Source organism: Nomascus leucogenys, chromosome 24 (genome assembly GCF_006542625.1).
Source record: "Nomascus leucogenys isolate Asia chromosome 24, Asia_NLE_v1, whole genome shotgun sequence".
Classification (NCBI taxonomy): domain Eukaryota; kingdom Metazoa; phylum Chordata; class Mammalia; order Primates; family Hylobatidae; genus Nomascus; species Nomascus leucogenys.
The window spans coordinates 26,777,884-26,804,760 of record NC_044404.1 but is presented as its reverse complement, the minus strand read 5'-3'; the positions used below and the strand labels follow the sequence as shown (position 1 = coordinate 26,804,760).

The 26,877-nt window shown below is 48.8% G+C and overlaps 1 protein-coding gene across 2 annotated transcripts; it reads right to left on the bottom strand.

Moving 5' to 3' along the window:
• Positions 1 to 117: 117 nt before the first annotated feature.
• Positions 118 to 22,523, bottom strand: NUDC (nuclear distribution C, dynein complex regulator). 2 transcript variants are annotated; one of them, XM_003271668.4, is made up of 9 exons: positions 22,291 to 22,523; positions 20,053 to 20,130; positions 5,189 to 5,392; positions 5,031 to 5,096; positions 4,078 to 4,197; positions 3,789 to 3,983; positions 1,045 to 1,128; positions 832 to 950; positions 118 to 385 (listed from the first exon to the last, which is right to left on the bottom strand). In XM_003271668.4, the coding sequence occupies exons 1-9, from the start codon at positions 22,369 to 22,371 to the stop codon at positions 334 to 336; spliced, it is 999 nt and encodes a 332-aa protein (XP_003271716.1). In that variant the 5' UTR covers positions 22,372 to 22,523; the 3' UTR covers positions 118 to 333. The 2 variants fall into 2 exon arrangements, with proteins under 2 accessions (XP_003271716.1, XP_030661422.1); XM_030805562.1 differs by lacking the exon at positions 22,291 to 22,523 and adding an exon at positions 21,729 to 22,073.
• Between the last annotated feature and the right edge of the window lie 4,354 nt (positions 22,524 to 26,877).

Sequence of the window (26,877 nt, the reverse complement as noted above, 5' to 3'; positions counted from 1 at the left end):
ATTTGCCCTAGGTCACATGGCAGAATCCGGGTTAGAGGCCAAACTCCCAGTTCCCAGCAGCAGCCGTAAGACGCCTGTGCCCCAGAGAAAGGCCAGAGGCAAGAGAGGACACAGAAGGAGCTGGGCAAATCGTTTTAATGTGTAACAGTAGGCCAATTGGGGAGGACAAGGTCCCAAGCCCCAGCCTTTCTTCTGATGCCCTGGGACCTGTGTGCCTGGGCCAGTCCCATGCCTGCCCCAAGCCCTGAGGCCCACAAGTCCCAGAGAAGAGTGGGCAAGAAAGGTGGGTGGTTGCAGCTCAGCCCCAAGAGTTCAGGGAGGAAAAAACAGGGGCTAGTTGAATTTAGCCTTGGAAAAATCCATCTCCGGATGCTGATCCATAAACCTGGAGAAAGGGAAGCAAGAAGATGAAACAGCTCATCCTTCTCTTCTAAAGCTGTCCCTTCTCCCAGCACCCCCGTGTCAAGTCTAATCTCTTTAGACCTCAGCAACACGAAGCCAGGCTGGGCAGGAGCAGGGCCCAGGGTATCTGAGACCCATGTGAGTCCAGAGGCTGGAGGCTGAGGCACCAACACTGGCACTGTTTTCCTGTAGGTGGCAATGACCGCCTGTTACCCCTTCCCTCCTATCATGTGCCATGAGCCGGCCTTGCCCTCAAGATGACCTCAGCAAGTGACAAGAGTAGGCAAGCCAAAGCCATAAAGCCATAAACATGGCTAGAAAGGGGGCAGGGCAGCTCCTGAGGCAGCTCAGTGATCCACTCACTGCTGTCACCGAAATCTAAGCCCCCAGGCAGCCACCGTCCCCCAACCCTGTCTCTGAATTGCTCACTTCTTCAGAATCTCCTGTTTCTTCTGTTCATCTGAAGTTGGCAGCCCCATGGACTTCTGTCTCTGGTCATACATCATCTTTTCCACCATGCTGCGAGTCTCACTGTCCAGGTCTGACAGCTGAGGGCAGGCAGTGACAGGAATTGGTGAAGCTCTGGAAACACCGAGGCCCCTCACCTTCCTGCTGAAGCTCCCCCAGCCAGCCAGGGCTCACCTTGGAATTCTCAGGGTTAATCTTCTTGGTGTTGATCTCAGGGTCACCAGACACCAAGCGGCTCCACCACTCCATCTTATTGATCTGTGAAGAGAACAACCAGAGGGTGGGAGGTGGCCTGCTCTGTGCACCAGGAATCACCCCTTAACCCTTTCACAACCAAACTCTCTCCTATCCACATCCTGCACCTGAGACCCTTGCAGGCCTATACTGGGTCCAGAGGTACAAGACTCTGCCCTTCCTGCAGCTAGGGGAAACACAGAGGCAAAGAGTTACAAATCAGTGTGATAAGGGAAAGAAGAAAGCAGAAAGGGAGATATTCATCCAGAGTGGAGGGATAGAAGTTTGAAGGTGACACTCGGGCTAAGCCTTAAGACACAAAGCAGTGTTCCAGATTTAAAATGGGAAGAAAGGCCAGGCACGGTGGCTCACGCTTGTAATCCCAGCACTTTGGGAGGCCGAGGCGGGCGGATCACGAGGTCAGGAGATCGAGACCATGGTGAAACCCTATCTCTACTAAAAATACAAAAAATTAGCCGGGCGTGGTGGCGGGCGCCTGTAGTCCCAGCTACTCGGGAGAGGCTGAGGCAGGAGAATGGCGTGAACCTGGGAGGCGGAGTTTGCAGTGAGCCGAGATTGCGCCACTGCACTCCAGCGTGGGCGACAGAGCGAGACTCCGTCTCAAAATAAAATAAAATAAAATGGGAAGAAAATAAATATATATATATATATATATATATTTTTTTTTTTTTTTTTTTTTTTTTTTGCGGTAGAGTCTTGCTCTTCTTGTCCAGGCTGGAGTGCTGTAGCACCATCTCGGCTCACTGCAACCTCTGCCTCCCAGGTTCAAGCAATTCTCTGGCCTCAGCCTCCTGAGTAACTGGGATTATAGGCATGCACCACCACACCCAGCTAACTTTTGTATTTTTAGTAGAGACGGGGCTTAACCATATTGGTCCAGGCTGGTCTCAAACTCCTGACCTCAGGTGATCTGCCTGCCTCAGTCTCCCAAAGTGTTGGGATTACAGGCGTGAGCCACCGTGTGCAGTGGTGCAGTCTCAGCTCACTACAACCTCCTCCTCCTGGGTTCAAGCGATTCTCCTGCCTCAGACTCCCAAGTAGCTGGGATTACAGGTGCCCACCGTCATGCCCAGCTAATTTTTTTGTATTTTTAATAGAGATGGGGTTTGCCATCTTGGTCAGGCTGGTCTCAAACTCCTGACCTCGTGATCTGCCCACCTCAGCCTCCCAAAGCGCTAGGATTATAGGCATGAGCTACCATGCCCAGCCAGAAAAAGTTTTTAAGCAGGGAAGTGCCAGACGCAGTGGCTCCTACCTGTAATCCCAACACTTTGGGAAGCCAAGGCAGGAAGATCCCTTGAGCCCAGGAGTTTCAGACCAGCCTGGGCAACATGAGACCCTGTCTTTACAAAAAACATTTAAAAATTAGCCAGGTAGGGTGGCGCTCACAGTTACTCAGGAAGCTGAGGTGGGAGGGTCATTTGAGCCCGGGAGGTCAAGGCTGCAGTAAGCCGTGATTGCACCACTACATTCCAGCCTGGGTGAGAACAAGACCCTGTCTCAAAAAATAAAAAATAAATTTAAAAGGCAGGGAAAGGGCCGGGCATGGTGGCTCACACCTGTAATCCCAGCACTTTGGGAGGCCGAGGTGGGTGGATCACAAGGTCAGGAGATCGAGACCATCCTGGCTAACACGGTGAAACCCTGTCTCTACTAAAAAATACAAAAAAAAAAAAAAAAAAAAAAATACAGGCATGGTGGCGGGTGCCTGTAGTCCCAGCTACTCTGGAGGCTGAAGCAGGAGAATGGCGTGAACCCAGGAGGCAGAGCTTGCAGTGAGCCGAGATCGCGCCACTGCACTCCAGCCTGGGCGACAAAGCAAGTGCGGAGGCATGGAGGGGTGAGTGAGGGCAGCCAGTGCCAGTCGGGCAAGTTGGGACAGGGTCTTATGTGCCCTGGGAAGTTCTCCTCAGACCCTTGGCCTTTTTCACACCACCTTTTTTTACTGATCTCTGTGTCCCACCTCTCTGTAATGCAGTGAGGTTGAGAATGAAGGCTTCCTGAGGGCACAGATTTTCCTGTTTTGTTCACTATTCTCTTTCCAGCACTTAGAACAAGAACAGTACCAGGCACAGAGTAGGTGTTCAAGAATTTGATGAATTGAATGCATGTACAAACCTAGTGAAAAAGAAGTGGCTTTAGAACCTAAGACTTTCAATTCTGACTCCACCCCTTCCCAGAGGTAGGAGCTTGGGTAAATCAACGAGCTCTTTTCCTGACTCAAGCCTGTAATCTCAGCACTCTGGGAGGCCGAGGTGTGAAGATGACTTGAGGCCAGGAGTTCAAGACCAGCCTGGGAAATATAGTGAGACCCGCCACCCCGGTCTCTACAAAAAAAATTAATAACAAAAAGTAGCCGAGCGTGGTGGTGTACACCTGTAATCTTAGCTACTCAGGAGGATGAGGCGAGAGAATTGCTTGGGCCCAAGAGTTCAAGGCTGCAGTGAACTAAGAAGCTGTTACTGCACTCCAGCCTGGGCAACAGAGTGAGACCTTGTCTTTAAGAAAATAAAATAGGGACAGATCTACTTTAAATAGAGTGTTGTCATGGGGATTAAGATAATCCCACAATGCCCCCAGCATGGCTCCTGAGTAAAATAAGCACACATCCTCCCTTCTCCTTCCATCAACACCCCAGGCTAGAAGGGCTGGGCCTCACATACCTTCTCCAGATGCACAGTCACCACCTTGCCGTCCTCAATGAGCCATGAGCTCTCCTCCACCTTCACTTCGTTGTAGAGCTCCCCATCGATGATCGCTGGCTGCCCCTTGAGCCCCACCCGGAGGTGCCGCCGCTGGATGTCCACCACCACGTCCTTCCCTTTCAGCCGGAAGTTCACACGGAAAGGGACCGCCAGCTGCATAGGGCAGAGGCAGTCAGAAGAGGCCACTAAGTGCTGCTGGTACCCCAGGCTGGCTCCCTAAGCTTCACCTCTGGTCCCTGACACTCACGTCCAGCTCCGACAGGGTCTGGGTCCAGCGGTAATTGGGCAGGTCTGCCCCGTTGCCTAGGTTGGGCTTCAGTTTTCCTTTGTCCTTCTCATCTTCTTCCTCCTCATCTTCCTCAGTCTCCTGCTTACAATCAGGGACACTCAGCTACTTACTTGACAGACAAGACACAGACTGAACCCTCACTGGGCCAAGCCCAGGACTAGCACTGGGCATACAGCCACAAAAGAAAACAGACCTGGTCCCTGCCCACTCCACAGAGGGGCAGACCCCCAAGCCTTGGTCCACTGGGAACCAGGTAAAACTTGGTTCTGATCTCAGTCTGAGAGGGGCTCAGACTATTACACCATGTAACAAAGGATATGGCTGGACCCACAGAAGCCAGCCAACCTCAGATGGGACCTGTAATAGGCACTGCCCTCTCTGGCTATTGGGTTTTCTTGCCATAAATGGGTTAAGGCCAGTCGGTTTTTATTTTATTTTTTTGGGACGGAGTCTTGCTCTGTCGCCCAGGGTGGAGTGCGGTGGCGCGATCTCGGCTCATGGCAACATCCGCCTCCCGGGTTCAAGCAATTCTCTGCTTCAGCCTCCCGAGTAGCTGGGATTACGGGCGCCCGCCACCACGCCTGGCTAATTTTTGTATTTTTAGTAGAGATGGGGTTTCACCATCTTGGCGAAGTTGGTCTTGAACTCCTGACCTCGTGATTTACCCACCTCGGCCTCCCAAAGTGCTGGTTACAGGTGTGAGCCACCACGCCTGGCAGGTTTTTATTTTTTTAACCTGGATCCTTTGGTGCAATGTCTCTGAGTAGGATCTTAAAGTATGGGGAAGATTCCCAAAGCCAGGAGGGGAGGGGATAGGATAAGGAAGGGTATTTCAGAGAAAGCAGTAGGCACGAGATTTCCTGTAAGTTCCAAGCTCCTGGCTCATCCCAAGTCCCTGCAGTCCATCTCACCTGCTTCCCTGGGGAGTCAAGGCTGCCATTCTTGAGCTGGGCCTCATGATTCTCTGCATCCTTTTTCTGGGGCAAAGAGCACAGCAGTTGGCAACAGGACCCCACTGCTCAGTGCCAGTGGGGATCTGAGGGGTGGAGAAGGGAAGCCCACCCTTCACCTGGTCAATCTCTAGCTGCAGCCTCTCTGCCTCTTCATCAGTTAGCTCCTTGATCTGGGGCCCTGAGGTCTCTGACTTGGCTTCCTTGGCCAGTCTGGCCGCCCGCTCCGCCTTCTCCCGCCGCTCGGCCTCCTGCCGGGCTCTCTTCTCCCGCCGGGTCTTCTGTGCCAGCTGATTGTGGTGGCTGAAAGTCTGTGTGATAAGCTGGAGAGGGAAGAAAGGCCATGAGGCATCAGAGCAGGGGACAGTGTCCCATAGCCTGGAGTCCAGCCCCACTCTCTACCTGCTGGGTGCAAGGGCAAAGCACTGCACCCAGAAACTCGGTTTCCTCATCTGCAAAATGAGGAAAATGTATCTATCTCATAGGGTTGTAATGACAATACCTGTAAAGCACCTGTCTCAATAAACTGGCTGCTTTAAAAAGTGATGCTTGGCCGGGCGCGGTGGCTCACACCTGTAATCTCCCAGCACTTTGGGGGGCTGAGGAGGGCGGATCACGAGTTCAAGACCATCCTGGCCAACATGGTGAAACCCTGTCTCTACCAAAAATACAAAAAAAAAAAAAAAAAAGCTGGGCGTGGTGGCGGGGGCCTGTAATCCCAGCTACTCGAGAAGCTGAGGTGGGAGAATCGCTTGAACCTGGGAGGTTGCAGTGAGCAGAGATCGTGCACTCCAGCCTGGTGACAGAGCAAGACTCCATCGCAAAAATAATAATAATAATAATAATAATAAATAAAGGAAGTGGAGACTAGTCTGGCCAACATGGTGAAACCCCGTCTCTACTAACAATACAAAAAAATTAGCCAGGCGTGGTGGTGTGCGCCTGTAATCCCAGCTACCCAGGAGGCTGAGGCAGGGGAATTGCTTGAACCAGGGAGGTGGAGGTTGCAGTGAGCTGAGTGAGATCAGGCCACTGCACTCCAGCATGGGCGACAAAGCGAAACTGTCTCAAAAAAAAAAAAAAAAAAAAAAAAGTGGCGCTGTTAAAAGTAAAAACTCAAGCCTCAGTCCCTCACAGGCCTTTCCTGAGTTCTCAGACCCACACTGACCTGCTCCTCTGACTAATCACTCTTACTCTTAGTGCATCCTGTCTCCAAGACCACAGTCCAGCTATGCAAGACTTGACACCACACCCAAAAAGACCACGTTAGCAGAAAGCCAGGGAGCTTTCTTTTTTTTTTTTTTTTTTTTTTTTGAGATGGAGTTTCACTCTTGTTGCCCAGGCTGGAGTGCAGTGGCGTGATCTTGGCTCACTGCAACCTCCGCCTCCCGGGTTCAAGTGATTCTCCTGCCTTAGCTTCCCGAGTAGCTGGGATTATAGGCATGTGCCACCACGCCTGGCTAATTTTGTACTTTTAGTAGGGATGGGGTTTCTCCATGTTGGTCAGGCTGGTCTCCAACTCTCGACCTCCGGTGATCCGCCTGCCTCAGCTTCCCAAAGTGCTGGGATTATAGGTGTGAGCCACCGCGCCAGGTCAAAGCCAGGGAGCTTTCTTTTTTTTTTTTTTCTTTTTTTGTGAGACGGAGTCTTTGTCCCCCAGGCTGGAGTGCAGTGGCGATCTCGGCTCACTGCAAGCTCCGCCTCCCGGGTTCACGCCATTCTCCTGCCTCAGCCTCCCGAGTAGCTGGGACTACAGGCGCCCGCCAACACGCCCAGCTAATTTTTTTTTGTATTTTTAGTAGAGACGGGGTTTCACCGTGTTAGCCAGGATGGTCTCGATCTCCTGACCTCGTGATCCGCCCACCTCGGCCTCCCAAAGTGCTGGGATTACAGGCTTGAGCCACCGTGCCCGGCCAGCCAGGGAGCTTTCTTGAAGGAAGAGCCTGTTCACCCTCTCTCCAGCCAGCAAACTATCAACTTCAAATCCTTTTTCTCCACTACACCTTCCCAGGAGGTTTCCACTCTAGGATGTGCTAGCTAGCCTCCCTGCTACCCAAGGGCAACCCTCCACCCATACTATTGCCACCTGTCATTATTTGACTCCTGGCCTTAGACAAGTGAACAACTTTGACTCTTTCTAAGCCTCAGTTTCCTTATCCGTCATGAGGATTGAGTTTGACAGCACAAATCAAGAGCCTAGTGAGGTCCACATCACAGGGTTCCCCTGACCTGGAGCATCAGCATCACCTGGAACCTCTTAGAAATGCTAAATCTTAAGCCCCACTCCAGATCTACTGGATCAGAAATTCTGGGGTATGGCCAGGCAATCCGTATTTTTAACAAGCCCTCCTGGCCAATTTCCATGCATACTTCAAAGTCACACCTAGATTTGAGTTCCTGGTCTACTCTTACCTGCGTGACCCTGAGGTCATGAATCTGTGCCTCTATCTCGTTATTATTATTTTTGAGGCAGGGTCTCACTCATCCAGGCTGGAATGCATTCAACCTCCCTGGGCTAAGGTGATCCTCCCACTTCAGCCTCCCCAGTGGCTGGGACTATAGGTACATGCCACCATGCCTGGCTAATTTTTGTATTTTTTGTAGAGGCAAGGTTTTGCCATGTTGCCCAGGCTGGTCTCAAACTCCTGGGTCAAGTGATCCACCTGCCTCATCTTCCCTCAGTGCTGGGATTACAAGTGTGAGCCATTATGCCTGGTCTATGTTATTATTTCTAAAAGCAGTCTTGGCCAGGTGTGGTGGCTCATGCCCGTAATCCCAGCACTTTGGGAGGCCGAGGCAGGCAGATCACCTGAGGTCAGGAGTTCTTGACCACCCTGGCCAACATGGTAAAACCGTGTCTCTACTAAAAATCCAAAAACGAGCCCGGTGTGGTGGCACACGCCGGTAGTCCCAGCTACCTGGGAGGCTGAGGTGGGAGAATCACTTGAACCCGGGAGGCAGAGGTTGCAGTGAGCAGAGATCGCGCCACCAGCCTGGGCAACAGAGCGAGACCCTGTCTGAAAATAAATAAAAGCAGTCTTGGCATGTGTTGTTCTTTGCCTAGAACGTCTCATCCCCATTCTCAGGTCACCTGGCAAACCAATTCATCCTCCATGACCAGTCAAGTGTCAAAGTTTCACCTCTGGCCAGGAACATACCCTTAGGACACTCAACTCAATGCCAACCCATACACAGTGTGCATGTGCACACACGCACATACCCCTAGAGGCCTTGCAGGGCACTCGCCATGTGATCAGTGGTCAATAAACCCTCTTTCAAGCATCTCTAAGGCAGAACTGCAGGGAAAGCTCTGCAGGGGCTCAAGGTCACAGAAGTCACCCACGGGCCCCCAGACCTGGGGTTCTGCTAAATGCCCTGTGGATTCTCACCCATTTGACGCCAAATTCTCCTGCTATGCCCAAACCCCCTGTCCCATGCCACACCACAGTAGCTCCACACTCTACAAGGTTAAAGAACACCAAATGTACCCCCTAAACCACGAATTAAACTGGTAGGGGAGGCCATTCTGCTGTCAGTAAAACAATAGGTCATAATTACGCCAGCAGAGGCTGTTCCACCACAGGGCCTTGGTCCCAAGTCCCTAATCAGAGAGACCTTGAACTAAAGGCATTTGCCAACCAGTGGCCAAAGGGAGGTGGGAGCAGGGCCCTCCCCTCTCCCAGCTCCACTGAATCATGTCACATCCCATTTGTACTGTTCCTTCCTAGCTCCTGGAGGTTAAGCAAGGGCAGGGCTAAACCACCGGGCAGAGTCAAGGCCAATCACAGCAGCCTCTGACCCATCCTCCCATCAGCTTGACCTAGGTCCAGCCTCAGACAGATAACCCCAGGGGTGTGGAAGCCTACCCAGAGGCTGTCACAGACTCAAGCTTCAGTCACTGGACACATCTTTGGGAACCACAGCCAACCAGGGTGGGGAGGGCTGGGCCTGCTCTGAATCCAAGCCTGTTGCTCTCCCCCAGAAGAGGCCCAGGACAGTACCACCAATGTGCCACCATGCCAGCCTTCTCAAATACTTTTCAGAAGGCAGAGGAATTTTATGAAATAGCTGTTATTCAAATGCTAATCCAGGTTGGGCATGGGGGCTCCCATCTGTAATCCCAGCACTTTGGGAAGCAGAGGCAGACAGATCACTTGAGCCCAGGAGTTTGAAACTAGCCTGGGCAACATAGGAAGACCCTGTCTCTATAAAAAATACAAAAAGTAGCTGAGTGTAATGGTACGTGCCTGTAGTTCCAGCTACTCGAGAGACTGAGGTAGGGGAATTACTTGAGCCTGGGAGGTCAAGACTCCAGTGAGCCATGATCACATCACTGCACTCCAGCCTGGGTGACAGAGCAAGACTCTGTCTCAAAAAAAATAAACAAATAAATATAAATAAAAATAAATAAAATGCTAGCACACTGGGGAACTACATCTGTGCAAATAAATTTAAGTTTACCAGGTACAGTGGCTCATACCGGTAATCCCAGCACTTTGGAAAGGCCGAGGCAGGCAGATCGCTTGAGCTCAGGAGTTTAAGACCAGCCTGGGCAACATGGTAAGACCCCGTCTATACCAAAAATACGAAAATATTAGCCGGACACGGTGGCATATGCCTGCAGTCCCAGCTACTCAGGAGGCTAAGATGGAAGGACTGCTTGAGCCTGGGGGCCGGAGGTTGCTGTGAACTGAAGGTTACAGTGAGCCAAGATTGCGCCGATGCACTACAACCTGCGTGGGAGTGAGAGAACCTGTCTCAAAACAAAAAACCCCCCTAAACAATGGGGTTTGGAGTTTCTAGGGTGGTGAACACATCAAGGTGTCGGGAGGGTGGCACACCCAGAGAGGGTACGGAGGCTCCAGGCCCCATCCCCATACCTAGCCCTACACAGCTATTTGGCTGTTCCTGAGTTATGTCTTTTACAATAAACCAGTAACAGTAAATAAAGCACTTTCCTGAGTTCTGAATCATTCTAGCAAATTATGAAACCTGAAAAGGTGGTCATGGCAAACCCCAGTTTACAGCTGGTTGGTCAGAAGTAGACGAGGCAACTTGGAACTTATGACTGGTGTGTCAAGTGGGCGCCGTCTTATGGGACTGAGTCTTTAACCTGTGGAGTCTGCAGTAATTCTGGGTAGTTACGGTCAGAATTCAATTGAATTGTAGGATACCCAGTTGGTGTCCAGAGAACTGGAGAACTGGTCGTCAAGTGGTGGAAAAACCCCACACATTTAGTGTCAGAACAGCTGTGAGTAAAAACCATTCTTAGGATGCAATACGCAAAATCCAGATTGTGGGAAACTTTGCCAGGACAAACAACCATTTATTCAAAAAACAAATTGCAAGGAAAAAAGAGGTCTCTTGTGTTTTATTTTTTAAATCCTAAAATTTTTTTTTGTAGGCCAGGCAGGGTGACTCACACCTGCAATCCCAACGCTTCGGGAGGCCAAGGCGGGTGGATCACCTGAGGTCAGGATTTAGACCACTGGAGTTCGAGACCAGCCTGGCCAACATGGTGAAACCCTGCCTCTACTAAAAATACAAAAATTAGGCCGGGCTCGGTGGCTCACGCCTGTAATCCCAGCACTTTGGAAGGCCGAGGCAGGTGGATCACCTGAGGTTAGGAGTTCAAAACCAGCCTGACCAACATGGAGAAACCCCGTCTCTACTAAAAATACAAAAATTAGCCAGGCGTGGTGGTGCATGCCTATAATCCCAGCTACCTGGGAAGCTGAGGCAGGAGAATCGCTTGAACCCAGGAGGCAGAGGTTGTGGCGAGCCGAGATCAGGCCATTGTACTCCAGCCTGGGCAACAACAGCGACACTCCGTCTCAAAAAAAAAAAAACAAAAAAACCAAAAAAAAATTAGCCGGGCATGGTGGTGGGTGCCTGTAATCCCAGCTACTTGGGAGGCTGAGGCAGGAGAACTGCTTGAACTCAGGAGGTGGAGGCTGCAGTGAGCCAAGATCATGCCACTGCACTCCCGCCTCAGCACCAGAGACTCCAAGTCAAAAAAAAACACAAACTTTTTTTTGGCAGAGATGGAGTCTCACTGTATTACCCAGGCTGGTCTTCAACTCCTGGGCTCAAGTGATCCTACCACCTCAGCCTCCCAAAGTGCTGTGATTACAGGCCTGAGCCACTGTGCCTGATCCTTAATTTTTTGTTTTTGTCTTTGTTTGAGGTCTCTTAGTCTACAGGTTTCTATCACCCAGTGTAATGTGTGAACCTTATTTGAATTAGGAATCAATCGTAATCAAATAACCCAATAAAAAAGACAAATGTCTTGACTAGATGATATACGATATCATCTAGTTCTGTGTCCCCACCCAAATCTCATCTTGAATTGAATCCCATAATCCCCACGTCATGGGAAGGACCTGGTGGGGGGTAATTTGAATCATGGGGGTGGCTACCCCCATGCTGCTTTCTTGATAGTGAGTTATCATGAGAGCTGATGGCTTTACAAGGGGCTTTTCTTCCCCCTTTGCCTGGCACTTCTCCTTCCTGCCACCTTGTGAAGGTGGTGCCTGCTTCCCCTTCACCTTCTACCCTGACTGTAAGTCTCCCAGGGCTTCCTCAGCCATGCAGAACTATGAGTCAATTAAACCTCTTTCTTGGCCAGGTGTGGTGGCTCATGCCTGTAATCCCAACACTTTGGGAGGCCAAGAAGGGTGGAACACCTGAAGTCAGGAGTTCGAGACGAGCTTGGCCAACATAGTGAAACCCTGTCTCTACTACAAATACAAAAATTAGCCAGGCGTGGTGGCAGGCACCTGTAATCCCAGCTACTCGGGAGGCTGAGGCAGGAGAATCGCTTGAACCCAGGAGGCACAGATTGCAGTGAGCTGAGATCGCCCACTGCACTCCAGCCTGGGTGACAGAGCAAGACTCTGTCTCGAAAGAAAAAAAAAAAACATTAACAAAAAAACCTCTGTCCTGGCCGGGCGCAGTGGCTCATGCCTGTAATCCCAGCACTTTGGGAGGCCGAGGCGAGTGGATCACGAGGCCAGGAGATCGAGACCATCCTGGCTAACACGGTAAAACCCCGCCTTTACTTAAAACACAAAAAATTAGCTGGGCATGGTGGGGAGCACCTGTAGTCCCAGCTACTCGAGGCTGAGGCAGGAGAATGGCGTGAACCCAGGAGGCGGAGCTTGCAGTGAGCCCAGATCGCGCCACTGCACTCCAGCCTGGGCGACAGAGTGAGACTCCATCTCAAAAAAAAAAAAAAAACCTCTGTCCTTTATAAATTACCCAGTCTTGGGTATTTCTTCACAGCAGCATGAGAACAAAGTAATACCTTGTCACAGATGAGCGTTGGACTTGGACTTATGGGTTAATGCAGAAATGAATTAAGACTTTGTGGAGCTGTTGGAAGGGCATGATTATGTTTTGAAATGTGAGGACATCAGATTTGGGGGGGATGGGGACCAGGGACAGAATGATACCGTTTGGCTCTGTTTCCCCACCCAAATATCACCTTGAATTGTAATTCCCACATGTCAAAGGCAGTACCAGGTGGAGGTAATTGAATCACTGGGGTGGTTTCCCCCATGCTGTTCTCATGATACGAGTGAGTTCTCACAGGATCTGATGGTTTTATTAGCATCTGGCATTTCCTCTGCTGGCACTCATTCTCTCTCCTGCCAATCTGTGAAGAAATGCCTTCTTCCATGATTTTAAGTTTCCTGAGGCCTCCCCAGTCATGCAGAACTCTGAGTCAATTAAATCTCTTTTCTTTTTTGAGACAGAGTCTTGCTCTCTCAACAGTCTGGAGTGCTATGGCGCAATCTCGACTCACTGCAACCTCTGCCTCCCGGGTTTAAGCGATTCTCTTGCCTCAGCCTCCTAAGTAGCTGGGAATACAGGCACACACCACCACATCCAGCTAATTTTTGTATTTTTAGTAGAGCTAGGGTTTCACCATGTTGGCCAGGATGTTCTTGATCTCCTGACCTCGTGATCCGCCCACCTCGGCCTCCCAAAGTGCTGGGATTACAGGCGTGAGCCACCGTGCCCAGCCGTAAACCTCTTTTCTTTATAAATTACCCAGTCTAGGGTATTTCTTCATAGCAGCATGAGAACAGACTAATACAGAACCCTCATGTACTATTAGTGGTAGTGTCAAATGGTGCATCTGCTATGGAAAAGATCACGGCATTTCCTCAAAAAACTAAAAACTGGCTGGGTGCAGTGGCTCACACCTGTAATCCCAGCACTTTGGGAGGTTGAGGCAGGAGGATCATGTGGTCAGGAGTTCAAGACAGGTCTGACTGACATGGTAAAACCCCATCTCTACTAAAAATACAAAAATTAGCCAGGCATGGTGGCACACGCCTGTAATCCCAGCTACTCGGGAGGCTGAGGTGGGAGAACTGCTGGAACCTGGGAGGCAGAGTTTGCAGTGAGCTGAGATGGTGCCACTGCACTCCAGGCTGGGCAACACAGTGAGACTCCATCTCAAACAAACAAACATACAAACAAAAAAACCAAAACAAAGGTTAAGAGGGTAAATTTTATGATGTGCTTTTTACCACACTGTTTTTTTCTGAGACAGAGTCTCGCTCTGTGGCCCAGGCTGGAGTGTAATGGCATGATCTCGGCTCGCTGCAACCTCTGTCTCCAAGGTTCAAGCAATTCTCCCACCTCAGCTTCTCGAGTAGCTGGGATTATAGGCCCCCGCCACCATGCCCAGCTAATTTTTGTATTTTTAGTAGAGATGAGGTTTCACCATTTGGCCAGGCTGGTCTCAAACTCTTGACCTCAGGTGATCTGCCCACCTCGGCCTTTTAAAGTGCTGGGATTACAGGTGTGAGCCACCATGCCCAGCTCACTTTTTTTTTTTTTTTTTTTGAGACAGGGTCTAGCTCTGCTGCCCAGGATGGATTACAGTGCTGTTTATCACGGTTCACTGCAGCCTCAAACTCCTGGGCTCCAGAGATCCTCCCACCTGGGTCTGCACAGTAGCTGGGACTACAGGCTTGTGCCACCACTCTTGGCTATGATTTTCTATTTTTTGTACAGATACGCTCTATGTTGGACCAGACTAGTCTTGAATACCCGGCCTCAAGTGATCCCCCCACCTCAGCCCATATTTTTTTAAAAAACAAAAGAGCTGGGTACAATGGCGGCCTCAAAGGCGGGTAGGTCGCTTGAGATCAGAAATTCGAGACCTGCTTGGGCAAGATGGTGAAACCCCCACTCTACAAAAAATACAAAAATTAGCTGGGTGTGGTGGGGCACGCCTACACTCCCAGCTACTCAGGAGGCTGAGGTGAGAGGATCACCTGAGCCTAGTGGTCATGGCTGCAGTCAATCATGATCGCACTACTGGACACCATCCAAGCTGGGCAGCAGAGCGAGACCCTGTCTCAAAACAAAACAAAACAAAACACAATAGTAAGAGAGCATTGAGGGAAATCAGAACCCTGACTGGATGTGGATCTCTGGTAATATTTAAAGAATTAGTATGCTTTTTTGGAGAAGGTAATACCATTACAGTTATTATTTTTTGTTGTTGTTGTTTTTGAGGCAGAGTCACTCTTGTTGCCCAGGGTAGAGTGCAGTGGTGCGATCTCGACTCACTGCAACCTCCGCCTCCTGGATTCAAGTGATTCTCTTGCCTCAGCCTCCCGAGTAGCTGGGATTACAGGCGCCTACCAACACCCCCAGCTAATTTTTAGTAGGGACAGGGTTTCACCATATTGGCCAGGCTGGTCTCTAACTCCTGACCTCAGGTGATCCACCCGCCTCAGCTTCCCAAAGTGCTGGGATTACAGGCATGAGCCACTGCGCCCAGCCCTACAGTTATGTTGTTAAACAGTAACTTTTCTTTTAGATAGTCAGTCACATAATATTTACTCACCAAAAAATATGCCTTCAATTATATGTAAGTGGAATGCAACAGGGCAGTCCCACCGTACCCACGAAGATTCATTCCAGGACCACTCCCCAACACTAATTTCCGAGGATGCTCAAGTCCCTTATATAAAATGACATTTTATTTGCATATAACCCACATGCATCCTCCTGTATAATCTCAATCATCTCTAGATTACCTAATATCTAATACAATGTAAGTGCTATGGATGTAAGTAATTAGATTGTATTTTTTTAATTTGTTTTTTGTTTTGTTCAGATGGGGTCTTGCTATGTTGCCCAGGCTGATCTCAAATTCCCGGGCTCAAGCCATCCTCCCATCTCAGCCACCCAAGTAGCTGGGATTACAGGTGTGCGTCACCACGTCGGGCTTAATTCATATTATTTTTTATTATTGTACTGTCATTTAAAAAAATTTTTTTTCCAAATATTTTCCATCAGTGGTTGGTTAAGCTCATGGATGCAGAGCCCACGGATACAAAGGATCAACTATATTTGTCCTTCTGTGACCAGCTTATTTCATATAACATGATGTCCTCCAAGGTACATACATTTAGCAATGGACAGGATTTCTTTCCCTTTTAAGGCAGAATAACATCCCAGAGTATGTCTATACCACATTCTGTTTATCCATTCACCTGCTGATGGAGCCTCTGGTTCCTTACACCTTTTGGCTATTATGAATAAGGCTGCTATGAACATGGGTGTGCAAATAAATCCTCCTTCTAATTCTTTTGGGTATACACCCACAAGCATGACTGCTGGAACATACGATAGTTCTTTTCTTTAATTTTTTGAGAAACTGCCATAACGTTTTCCACAGCAGATGCACCATTTGACATTCCCACCAACAGTGTACAAGGGTTCCAGTTTCTCCCTATCTTTGTCAACACTTGTTATTTTGTTTTTTCTTTTAACAGATGCCATCCTAACAGATGTGAAATAGTATCTCATTGTGGGTTTTGTTTTGGAAACAAAGTCCTGCTCTGTCACCCAGACTGGAGTGTAGTGACACAATCACGGCTCACTGCAGCCTCAACCTCCCAGGCTCAAGCAATCCTCCTACCTCAGCCTCCTGAGTGATTGGGACTAGAAGTGTGTGCCACAAGTCCTGGCTAATTTTTATTTATGAGTTCCTAAATATGAAATTCACAATTAAATGTTATTTTTCCTCTGCACTGCAGATTTTCTCATAATCTAGTGTTCTTCAATTGACTTAAATGTCTTTTACCATTTACAAATTTTCAGCATCTGAAAAGGGAAACAGCTATCTCTTCTTTTATAGCTTCCGGTTTTCTAATGTTGAAAAGTCTCCCCCACATAAGACTATAGTTTCCTAGCTTTCCTTACAGGATTTTTCTTATCTGTATTTTTATAGAGTATGACAGATGGCAAGTTTTGTTTTTTTTAACCAAAAAAAATCCATGTAGCAGCATGACTTATTAAATCATGCTTTGCCTAATGAACTGAATTACCACAGTAGACACATTAAATCCTCATAAATGCTAGACTTTATTTCAGGATTCTCTATTCTGCTTCACTGGTCCATTTTTCTCTTCTTCTATCAATACCATATTGATTAGATCACTATGGCTGTATTCAAGTCTACAATTCGTAGCCCCAAAAGCTATAAAAACTAAAAGTGCTTTTGTATTTTTTTGTAAGTTTGCGGCATGAGGTATTTACAGCCTTCATTTCTTCCACTTGGTATGTATATTGATATATATTTCTCTGCAGAAATATTAATGTGTTTTGTTGCAGGATGCAGCTCCTGGCCTGGGATTAGATTATTGTATGTAATGCACATTATATGCACTGTATTGCCTTCCTGAAATCCAAATAATTTTAAACACCAAAACACATGTGGCCCCAAGGGATTCTGAAGTGGATTGTGGTCTTTTGCCTTTTTTTAAGTCCTCGTAACATCCTTGTAAGGTAAGGACTACTCCCTCTTACAGTTAAGAAAATTAGGAGCTGGGCGTGGTGGCTCATGTCTGTAATCCCAGCACTTTGAGGGGCCGAGGCGGACAGATCACGAGCTCAGGAGTTCAAGACCAACCTGACCAACATGGTGAAATGCCAGCTCTACTAAAAATACGAAAATTAGCCAGGTATGGTAGTGGGTGCCTATAATCCCAGCTACTCATGAGGCTGAGGCAGGAGAATCGCTTGAACCTGGGAGGCGGGGATTGCAGTGAGCTGAGATCGCTCCACCGCCCTCCTGCCTAGGTCATGGAGCAAGACTCCCCGTCTCAAAAAAAAAAAAAAAAAGAAAAAGAAAAATTAGGTAGTCCCAGTACTTTGGGAGGCTAAGGCGGCTGGATCGCGCCACTGTGCTCCAGCTGGGACAACAGAGCAAGACCCTGCCCCCCGCCCCCCGCCCCACACACACACACACAAAGGGTTCATCTCTCTCCCTTCTTACAGCTATTCATCCTTCATATCTGAAGCATCACTTGCTCACAAAGTCTTCCCTGAGCCCCCAACCTAGGTTAGTTTTATGCTCCCAGGGCTTCTGCCCCAACACCCACTACTTTTTCACTGCTTGTTTTTTTTTTGTTTTTGGCTACACTTTGAGATCCATGAAAACAAAGAACAAATCTGTATTCACCTCTGCAATCCCAAAGGGTTTGATATAGCACCTAACGTAATCCAAAGTGTTAAGTGTTCAATAAACACTCATTGAAAAAAGCAGGCCGGGTGCAGTGGCTCACGCCTGTAATCCCAGCACTTTGGGAGGCCGAGGCTGTGGGATCACCTGAGGTCAGGAGTTTGAGACCAGCCTGACCAACACGGTAAAACCCGTCTCTACTGAAAATACAAAGTTAGCCAGGCATGGTGGCGCATGCCTGTAATCCTGCCTACTTGGGAGGCTGAGGCAGGAGAATCACTTAAAACCTGGGAGGCAGAAGTTTCAGTGGGCTGAGATCGCGCCATTGCACTCCAGCCTGGGCAACAAACATGAAACTCCGTGTCAAAAAAAAAAAAGGAAAAAAAATAAACGACTAGTCCCAAAAGCTATAAAAACTAAAAGTGCTTTTGTATTTTTTTGTAAGTTTGCGACATGAGGTTTTACAGGTAGTCTGGCCCACAGAAAAGCCAGAGGTGTTAGTGACAATACAGAAAGAATATCTGAGCTACAAGGGGTCTACTTTCTCCCATTTTACAGATGGAAAGATGGAAAGAACCACAGCATTGCTGGGAACTCGACTAGGTGACATAGCTAGACCAAGAACCTGGGACTCCTACTCTTAGGTAATGTGTCTATGACAGAGTGGCCTCAGACCTTCAGGACACATTAAAGAGTTTACCAACTTGTTAGAATCCTGAAGCCACAGAAAACAGTTTGCAAAGAACGTCTCCTTCTTATTATGTCTCTTATTTATGTCTATTATAAAGATAATGGTGCTGGGCATGGTGGCTCACGCCTGTAATCCCAGCTACTCAGGAGGCTGAGCACAATAATTGCTTGAACCCAAGAGGCAGACATTGCAGTGAGCCAAGATCGCACCATTGCACTCCAGCCTGGATGACAAGAGCGGGACTTCGTCTCAAAAAAAAAAAAAAAAAAGGCTGGGCGCAGTGGCTCACACCTGTAATCCCAGCACTTTGGGGGGCCGAGGCGGGTGGATCACCTGAGGTCGGGAGTTCAAGACCAGCCTGGCCAACATGATGAAACCCCATCTCTACTAAAAATACAAATATTATCCAGGCGTGGTGGTGCATGCCTGTAATCCCAGCTACTTGGGAGGCTGAGGCAGGAGAATTGCTTGAACTCGGAAGGCGGAGGTTGTGGTGAGCCGAGATCATGCCATTGCACTGCAGCCTGGGCAAGAGTGAAACTCTGTCTCAAAAAAAAAAAATCCTCATGATATAACAATTTTCAAAAGTATAATTACAACCTTAAGGAATCAGAAAGAAGTTCAAGGTCTCAAAATCAATACTACAAAACAGAAATCCTTAAACTCTGAGTCACAGCATCTGGGAAGACATACCTGAGTATTTCTAAATTTATTTCTAAGCATCAGTTTCTAATATTTGCCCAGTCTCATCTCCTAGGTAATTAGTTAAAACCTCCTCAGGCCAGGTGCAGTGGCTCACACCTGTACTCCCAGCGCTTTAGAAAGCCGAGGTGGGTGGATCACTTGAGGTCAGGGGTTCAAGACCAGCCTGGCCAACATGGTGAAACCTCATCTCTACTAAAAATACAAAAATTAGCCGGGCATGGTGGCACCTGCCTGTAATCCCAGCTACTTGGGAGGCTGAGGCACAAGAGTCACTTAAACCCAGGAGGCAGAGGTTGCAGTGAGCCGAGATTATGCCACTGCACTCCAGCCTGCGCGACAGAATGAGACTCCATTTCAAAAAATAAAATAAAATAAAATAAAATAAATAAAAGTAAAAATAAAACCTCCTGGCTGGGCACGGTGGCTTATACCTGTAATCCCAGCACTTTGGGAGGCTGAGGTGGGTGGATCATGAGGTCAAGCATTCGAGACCAGCCTGGCCAATATGGAGAAACCTCGTCTCTATCAAAATACAAAAATGAGCCAGGTGTGGTGGCGGACGCCTGCAATCCCACCTACTCGGGAGGCTGAGGCAGGAGAATTGCTTGAACCCAGGAGGCGAAAGTTGCAGTGAGCCGACATTGCACCACTGCGCTCCAGCCTGGGTGACAGAGCAAGACTCTGTCCCAGAAAATAAATAAATAAATAAAACCTCCTCATTGGAAAAGGAACTGAGAGGCACTGTGTCGGGGCAGAAGACAGGTTTACAACCGACTGGTTTCAACTCTGGTTCTCCCACAGCTCAGCTCAAGACTTTGGATAAGGTGCGAAACTCTCTTAAGCCAGTTTCCTCAGTGGGGATAGTTAACAGCTGCCCCTCTTGTAGAACTGCAAAAATCATGGGAAACAAGGTAGATAGAGCGCTGAGCAAGGAGTGCAGCTTGAAGAAATGACAGCTTCCTTCCCTTCCCCAATTCCTCACCTTTGGCATTTCGCTTCTGCTGAGTTACTGTTATGCCAAAGGAAGGACAGGTGAGCTTTTCTTCTGAAGAGACAGAGCCGCCCAAAGGACAGTGGTTTCCAACACTTACCTTCTCTGCCATCCCTTCTTCTCCTCCAATGAAAAAGTCTGTTTTGCGTCGAAGGAAGCTGAAGAAGGTGTTCACAAGCTGAAAGAGGGGGAGAAGATTAAAGGTGTAGAGCTGCATTTGCGAGCCCTTCAACTGCACACAAGTCAACTTCTTTTGTCTAGGAGGGAACTTGGGACTTGACTATTTTTCCTCTGAGCCTCCCAACTGAGGAGACATCTCCCCAGCAGGTTCTCTTAGTCACTTCCACCATGAAGCAGATTTCTCATATCCTGTGTGTGTGTGCGCGCCTTTCACTTTCCTTGTGATGCTAGAAGAAGCCTAAGCGTATGGAACACTCCTCTGCATCCAGGGCATGAAAAGCCTGGGCCCAGCTTTCCTCTCCAGAAGTAAAAATCCCATCAAGACACTGACTCACACCTATAATCCCAGTACTTCAGGAGGCTCAGGTGGGCGGATCACTTGAGGTCAGGAGTTCAAGACCAGCCTGGCCAACATGGTGAAACCCCGTCTCTACTAAAAACACAAAAATTAGCCAGATTACAGGTGATGGACACCTGTAATCCCAGCTACTTGGGAGGCTGAGGCAGGAGAATCGCTTGAACCCGGGAAGCAGAGGTTGCAGTGAGCCAAGATCGTGCCACCGCACTCCAGCCTGGGTGACAGAGTGAGACTCTGTCTAAACAAAAAAAAGACACTGGCTAAGTTACTGGGTCAAAGCAAGAAGGAGGAGAGCAAATGAAGCCACTTCAAAGGGTGATAAGATGGATTAACTCTGGCTGGACTACAAGTGTAGCCAATGGTTTGAGCATCAGATGGACATATATTACCTTTTGACTTTGCAGAAGTTTCTTAACTCTGTACAACAGGAATAAGATGCAGTACCTATTTCTAGGGACCTGGTGAGGATCATGAGGTCATGGAGGTGAGGCCTTTAGCAATGTATGGCACAGAGCAAGAGACCCACTGGCAGAGGGTAAACACCTTACAAATAGGAACCATGAACCATGGCTTAGTCTGTCTGCCAGACAATGGCTAAATGCTGGGCACCAGACATGGCTAAAGGTACATGCTCAGTAAAATTCTTGCTGAATGAAACAATCTAGTGGTGACCTAAGGTCAGCACACCCAAGCCCTTTATTTGCCCAAGAGTGGGTCTAAATCTGATTAAATCTGATGTTAGAACATATCTCAATGGTTTTCATTCTTGCTTCTAGACACTTTTTCAATTTGCTCAAAAATGAACTCGCTCCCAAATCTAGTTTTGTGTCAACAGTTTAGAGGAATGGAGACAGGAAGGCTTTTCACACTTGCAAATGAGAAACACTCTCCCCACCACAAAGGGCTTAGAAGTCCTTGGTCACCAGACACCTAGGTTATATAAGAATAGAAAGTCCAATGGAAACCTACCTCCAGTAAGACATAATCAGCCATGGACTCTGGGAAGCACACTGACCTGTCTAGGTGAGGACCATGTTGCCTGATCTAGGCAAATCCCTGCCACTTCTCTGGCTCTGAGAATGAGAGTTCTGATCCTGACAGACTTTTCTACCTCCAACTTTGAGTTTGTTCCAAAAAAACCAACTCCAGGATCTGTAACAGTTGGCCCTTATTGTTGAGTGTGGGACACACATCAATTACACGACAAATACTTGAAAGCCTTATTACTGAGAACTTACGGTTCTTCACTACTCTCCGGAAACCGGTATTCGCAGCTGTCTCACAGACAGGGAAACTCAGGCTTGGAGAGATGTAAAGGTTCCAAGTTGGCAGGTGGTGGAAACTAATCGTGAACACAGGCCTCCTATTCCCCCATTCAAGGCCTAACAAGACCACGTGCTAACATCACCCCGCGCCCCTAACACACACATTCCACGGCTCGCCGCAAGCCTTGGTGGATCCAAATCACGATATTTGGGACGGTTCTTACTAAGGGATGCTCCTCGGAAGCCGCCATCAAAGTGGAAACGGAGGTGGGGGCATATGTGAAACTAAAGGGGGATCCAAAGCTCAGGACGCGATAATTTGCTACTACTGAGGGGCGCCGGGGGCCCGGGACTGATGCGAACCGGGTGAGACCCGCTGGCAGGTGGCCAGGCCGGAAGCTGGGCGCGGTGAGAATGTGGGGGCATCCCAGAAGCCCGCGAGCCGCTGGGGTGGGTCTCAGCCCTCGAAGGCAGAGAAAGGCGGAAGGAGCGTGGCCAGGGCCGCCGGGTGGGCCGACGCCGCGCGGGCCGTTACCTCCTGCACGCCGCCCTCGTGCTGCTGAGCCATGGCCAGCAACATGCCGTCGAATCGCTCCTCCTCCTGCTCTCCGCCCATCGCGCCGGCTCCGATCCACGTCCCGAGCTCTGCACTCTACTCCCGCGCTCTCTACGCTCCTTCGGGTCGCGCCGGGCCCAACGACTCCAGTCGTCCGCCTTCCGCAGCGGAGCCGGAAACACGCACGCGCGCGGCCGCCCAGGCCCGCCTCCTCCTCCTCTCTTCCCGCCTTCCTCCCGGTTTGCGGCCATTGACCGTGCGGCAAGCAATCCACTTCGCCGACCATTGGTCGACATTCTGAGCCAATCAACAAGCGCGTCCAGGCAGCGGTGGGCGGAGCCATGGGCCCGAGAGTTTGTCATGAGTTGCTATGGTCACCCGATGCCGTGGAGACTTCTAGAAAGCCCTGGACTCAAATCTGGCAGGGTTGGAAGTTAAAAATGGACAAGTTTTGCTCCTCTCCCTTGCTAGTGACCCCCCAGCTTGCAGAACAGTGAAGCTGAAAGTAGCCTTACTCATCTCTTCCAATCCTAGAAGGGACTTACACAGGACAGCCTCCTCCTCATCGACCTCATTACGTACTTGACTAGGGCCAGCTCCATGGGAGTACAAATTGCAGTCGCACAGCACCCAGGCTTAGAAAGGCTCCACGCTTGATTTCATGCTCTTCTGTTGTAGTCATGAAATTCTTAATAATTTTGGAATAAGGAGCCCCACATTTTCATTTTGCACTGGGCCCAGGAAATTACGACAGGTGCTGAAATTGACCTTCACTTCTGTTAATGCGGGTACAGGACCCAGCCATCCAAGCTAATCCTTCCACTTGTGCAATGAATCTCATCATCTTAGCCTTTTCAGGAACTCTAACCCTGTTAATTATCCCTTTTTTAGCTTCTGCATCACAAATATCTTCTTCCCTTCAATTTACAAACACACTTTAATGTCATTTTGTTTGTTTTTAGAGATGGGGTTCTCGCATTGTCACCCAAGCTGGAGTGCAGTGGTGTCATCATGGCTTACAGCAGCCTTGAACTCCTGGACTCAAGCCATCCTCCCCCACTTCAGCCTCCAGAGTAGCTGGGACTACAGGCTCACACCACCACGCACTGATTTTTTTTTTTTTTTTTGGTAGAGGTGGAGGATGGAGTCTGTGTTGCCCAGGCTAAGTCTCAAACTCCTGGTCTCAAGCACTCCTCCTGCCTCAGCCTCTCAAAGTTCTGGGATTACAGGTGTAAGCCACCATGCCCAGCCCTGTTTTTTATATTATTATTCCATGACCCCACTTTCTTCTGCTGCTACCTCTCCAATTTTCAGCTCTCATTTGCAGCAAACTTGTTTGCTTGTTTTTCTACTCCCTCACCTTCCATCTCTCTACAGTTTATTCTAGTCTATCTTCTTTTTTTTTTTTTTTTTTTTTTTAGACGAAGTCTAGATCTGTCGCCCAGGCTGGAGTGCAGTGACACGATCTCAGCTCACTGCAACCTCTGCCTCCCAGGTTCAAGTGATTCTCAGCCTCCCAAGTACCTGGGATTACAGGCAACACCACGCCTAACTAATTTTTTTTTTTGTATTTTTAGCAGAGGGGTTTTCACCATGTTGGCCAGGCTGGTTTCAAACTCCTGACCTCAAGTGATCCACCTGCCTCGGCCTCGCAACGCGCTAGGATTACAGGCATGGGCCACTGCACCCGGCCTATTCTAGTCTATTCTTTAAAGGCTCTGATATGGTTACAGTGCTACATATTGCCAAAGCCAATGAACCACTATTATCTTACTCAACTTCTCAGGTGCATTTGACACAGTTGACGCCTTCTTCTTTCCTTTTTTCCTTTAGGTTTCTCTTGTGGTTGGAATTGCGTGTTCCCCACTTTAGACTAGAGACTTCTCCCTTTAGATTAGAGATTCTGCGGCCGGGCGCGGTGGCTCACTTCTGTAATCCCAGCACTTTGGGAGGCCGAGGCGGGCGGATCACGAGGTCAGGAGATCGAGACCATCCTGGCTAACACAGTGAAACCCCATCTCTACTAAAAATACAAAAAATTAGCCAGGCGAGGTGGCGGGCGCCTGTAGTCCCAGCTACTCGGGAGGCTGAGGCAGGAGAATGGCGTGAACCCCGGGGGGCGGAGCCTGCAGTGAGCCGAGATCGCGCCACTGCATTCCAGCCTGGGCGACAGCGAGACTGTCTCAAAAAAAAAAAGATTAGAGATTCCTGGAGTTGATCTGCGTCTTCTCCCTCAGACTGAGGGCTCTTGAGGGCAGGGCCTTGCACTTGCACGGGCCCATCCTAGGCACTGGGAGCAACCCCAGCAATGTCTTCATAGCGTCAAATACATATATATATATTTTTCTTTTAACTTGCAAAAGCAAAATTCTAAAATTGCAATTGGTTAAGACTATTATTTCTTCCCAGTCTATCCCACTTTCCCTTGAATCAGGTGATATCAGAGATGCCACGAGGATTTGGTGATCCAGCTAAGGCGAAGTTGAGTTGGAAATACATTCAGTTTAGATTGATTTGGTGGGATAGAGTTGGGTGGCTGGCAGTCAGTTTTGTGTATAGTTAAGTCATTGTGAGCTGTCCTGGTGTGTGGAAAGGGCTTCCAGGAATATTCCTACCATTCGCTGTACCTCATGACCCTTGCTGTACAGGATCAGAAGTCTTATCCCAATATAAATGATTCCCAAGACACCTGGAAGTATGTCAGCAGTGAAAGAGAAACAAGTTTATGTGCGGAACAAGAAGCAAATCCAGGCCGGCTGCGGTGGCTCATGCCTGTAATCCCAACACTTAGCAAAACATAGCAACACAGCAAAACCCTGTCTCTACAAAACAATTTAAAAATTAGCGGAGTTAAATGACGAGTTGATAGGTGCGGCACACTAACATGGCACATGTGTACACATGTAACAAACCTGCATATTGTGCACATGTACCCTAGAACTTAAAGTATAAAAAAAAAAATTAGCGGGGCATGGCAGCGGGAGCCTGTAATCCCAGCTACTCAGGAGGCTGAGGTGGGAGAATCACTTGAGCCTGGGAGGTCAAGGCTGCAGTGAGCTGTGATCACGCCACTGCACTCCAGCCTGGGTGACAAAGCCAGACCCTGTCTCAAACAAACAAACACACACACAAAAAAGTAGCTGGATGTGGTATTTCATGCCTGTAATCCCAGCACTTTAGGAGGCCGAGGCAAGTGGATCACTTGAGGCCCAGAGTTCAAGAGCAGCCCGGCCAACATGGTGAAACCCCGTCTCTACTAAAAATACAAAGATTAGTTGGGCGTGGTGGTGTGTGCCTGTAATGCCAGCTACACGAGAGGCTGAGGTAGAAGAATTATTTAGGCCGGGTGCAGTGGCTCACGCCTGTAATCTTATCACTTTGGGAGGCTGAGGCAGGTGGATCACCTGAGGTCGGGAGTTCGAGACCAGCCTGCCTAACATGGTGAAACCCCATCTTTACTAAAAATACAAAAACTTAGCCAGGCATAGTGGTGGGAACCTGTAATCCCAGCTACTTGGGAGGCCGAGGCAGGAGCATCTCTTGAATCTGGGAGGTGGAGGTTGTAGCGAGCCGAGATTGTGCCATTGCACGCCAGCCTGGGCAAAAAGAGCAAAACTCCATCTCGAAAAAAAAAAAGGCTGGGTACGGTGGCTCATGCCTGTAATCTCAGCACTTTGGGAGGCCGAGGTGGGCAGATCACGAGGTCAGGAGTTTGAGACCAGCCTGGCCAAAATGGTGAAACCCCCATCTCTACTAAAAAATACAAAAAATCAGCTAGGCGTGGTGGCAGGCGCCTGTAGTCCCAGCTACTCAGGAGGCTGAGGCAGGAGAATTGCTTGAACCCGGGAGGCGGAGGTTGCAGTGAGCTGAGATTGGGCCTCTGGACTCCAGCCTGGGTGACAGTGAGACTCCATCTCAAAAAAAAAAAAAAAAGAATCACTTGAACCCTGAGGCAGAGGTTGCAGTGAGTCAAGATCACTCCACTGCACTCCAGCCTGGGGGACAGAGCATGACCCTGTCTCAAAAAAAAAAAAAAAAAAGATAAATCAAGAATAATGGACACCAGATTTCTCAGTGTGAAAGACAGGAAGTATAAATACACAAGGGGCAAAAACTAGAATGAACTCCATGATATGAGCTTGGAATTGGAGATGATAGTCTGAATTCATGTTGTTTAGTATGTATAATTATAGAAATAAATATAATTGTAAATGTGTGTGTGTGTGCGTGTGTGTGTGCGTGTGTGTACACATTCATTAGCTCTAGGAAGGACTGGGAGTAGTGACCCTCATAACAATGAACAGTTCTGGTTTCTTCTTCTTTCTTTTTTTTTTTTTTTTTTGAGACGCAGTCTCACCCTTGTCGCCTGGGCTGGAGTGCAGTGGTGGGATCTTGGCTCACTGCAACTTCCGCTTCCCGGGTTCGAGTGATTCTCCTTCCTCAGCCTCCCGAGTAGCTGGGATTACAGGTATACACCACCATGTCTGGCTAATTTTTGTATTTTTAGTAGAGATGGTTTTGCCATGTTGGCCAGGCCGGTCTCAAATTCCTGGCCTCAAGTGATCC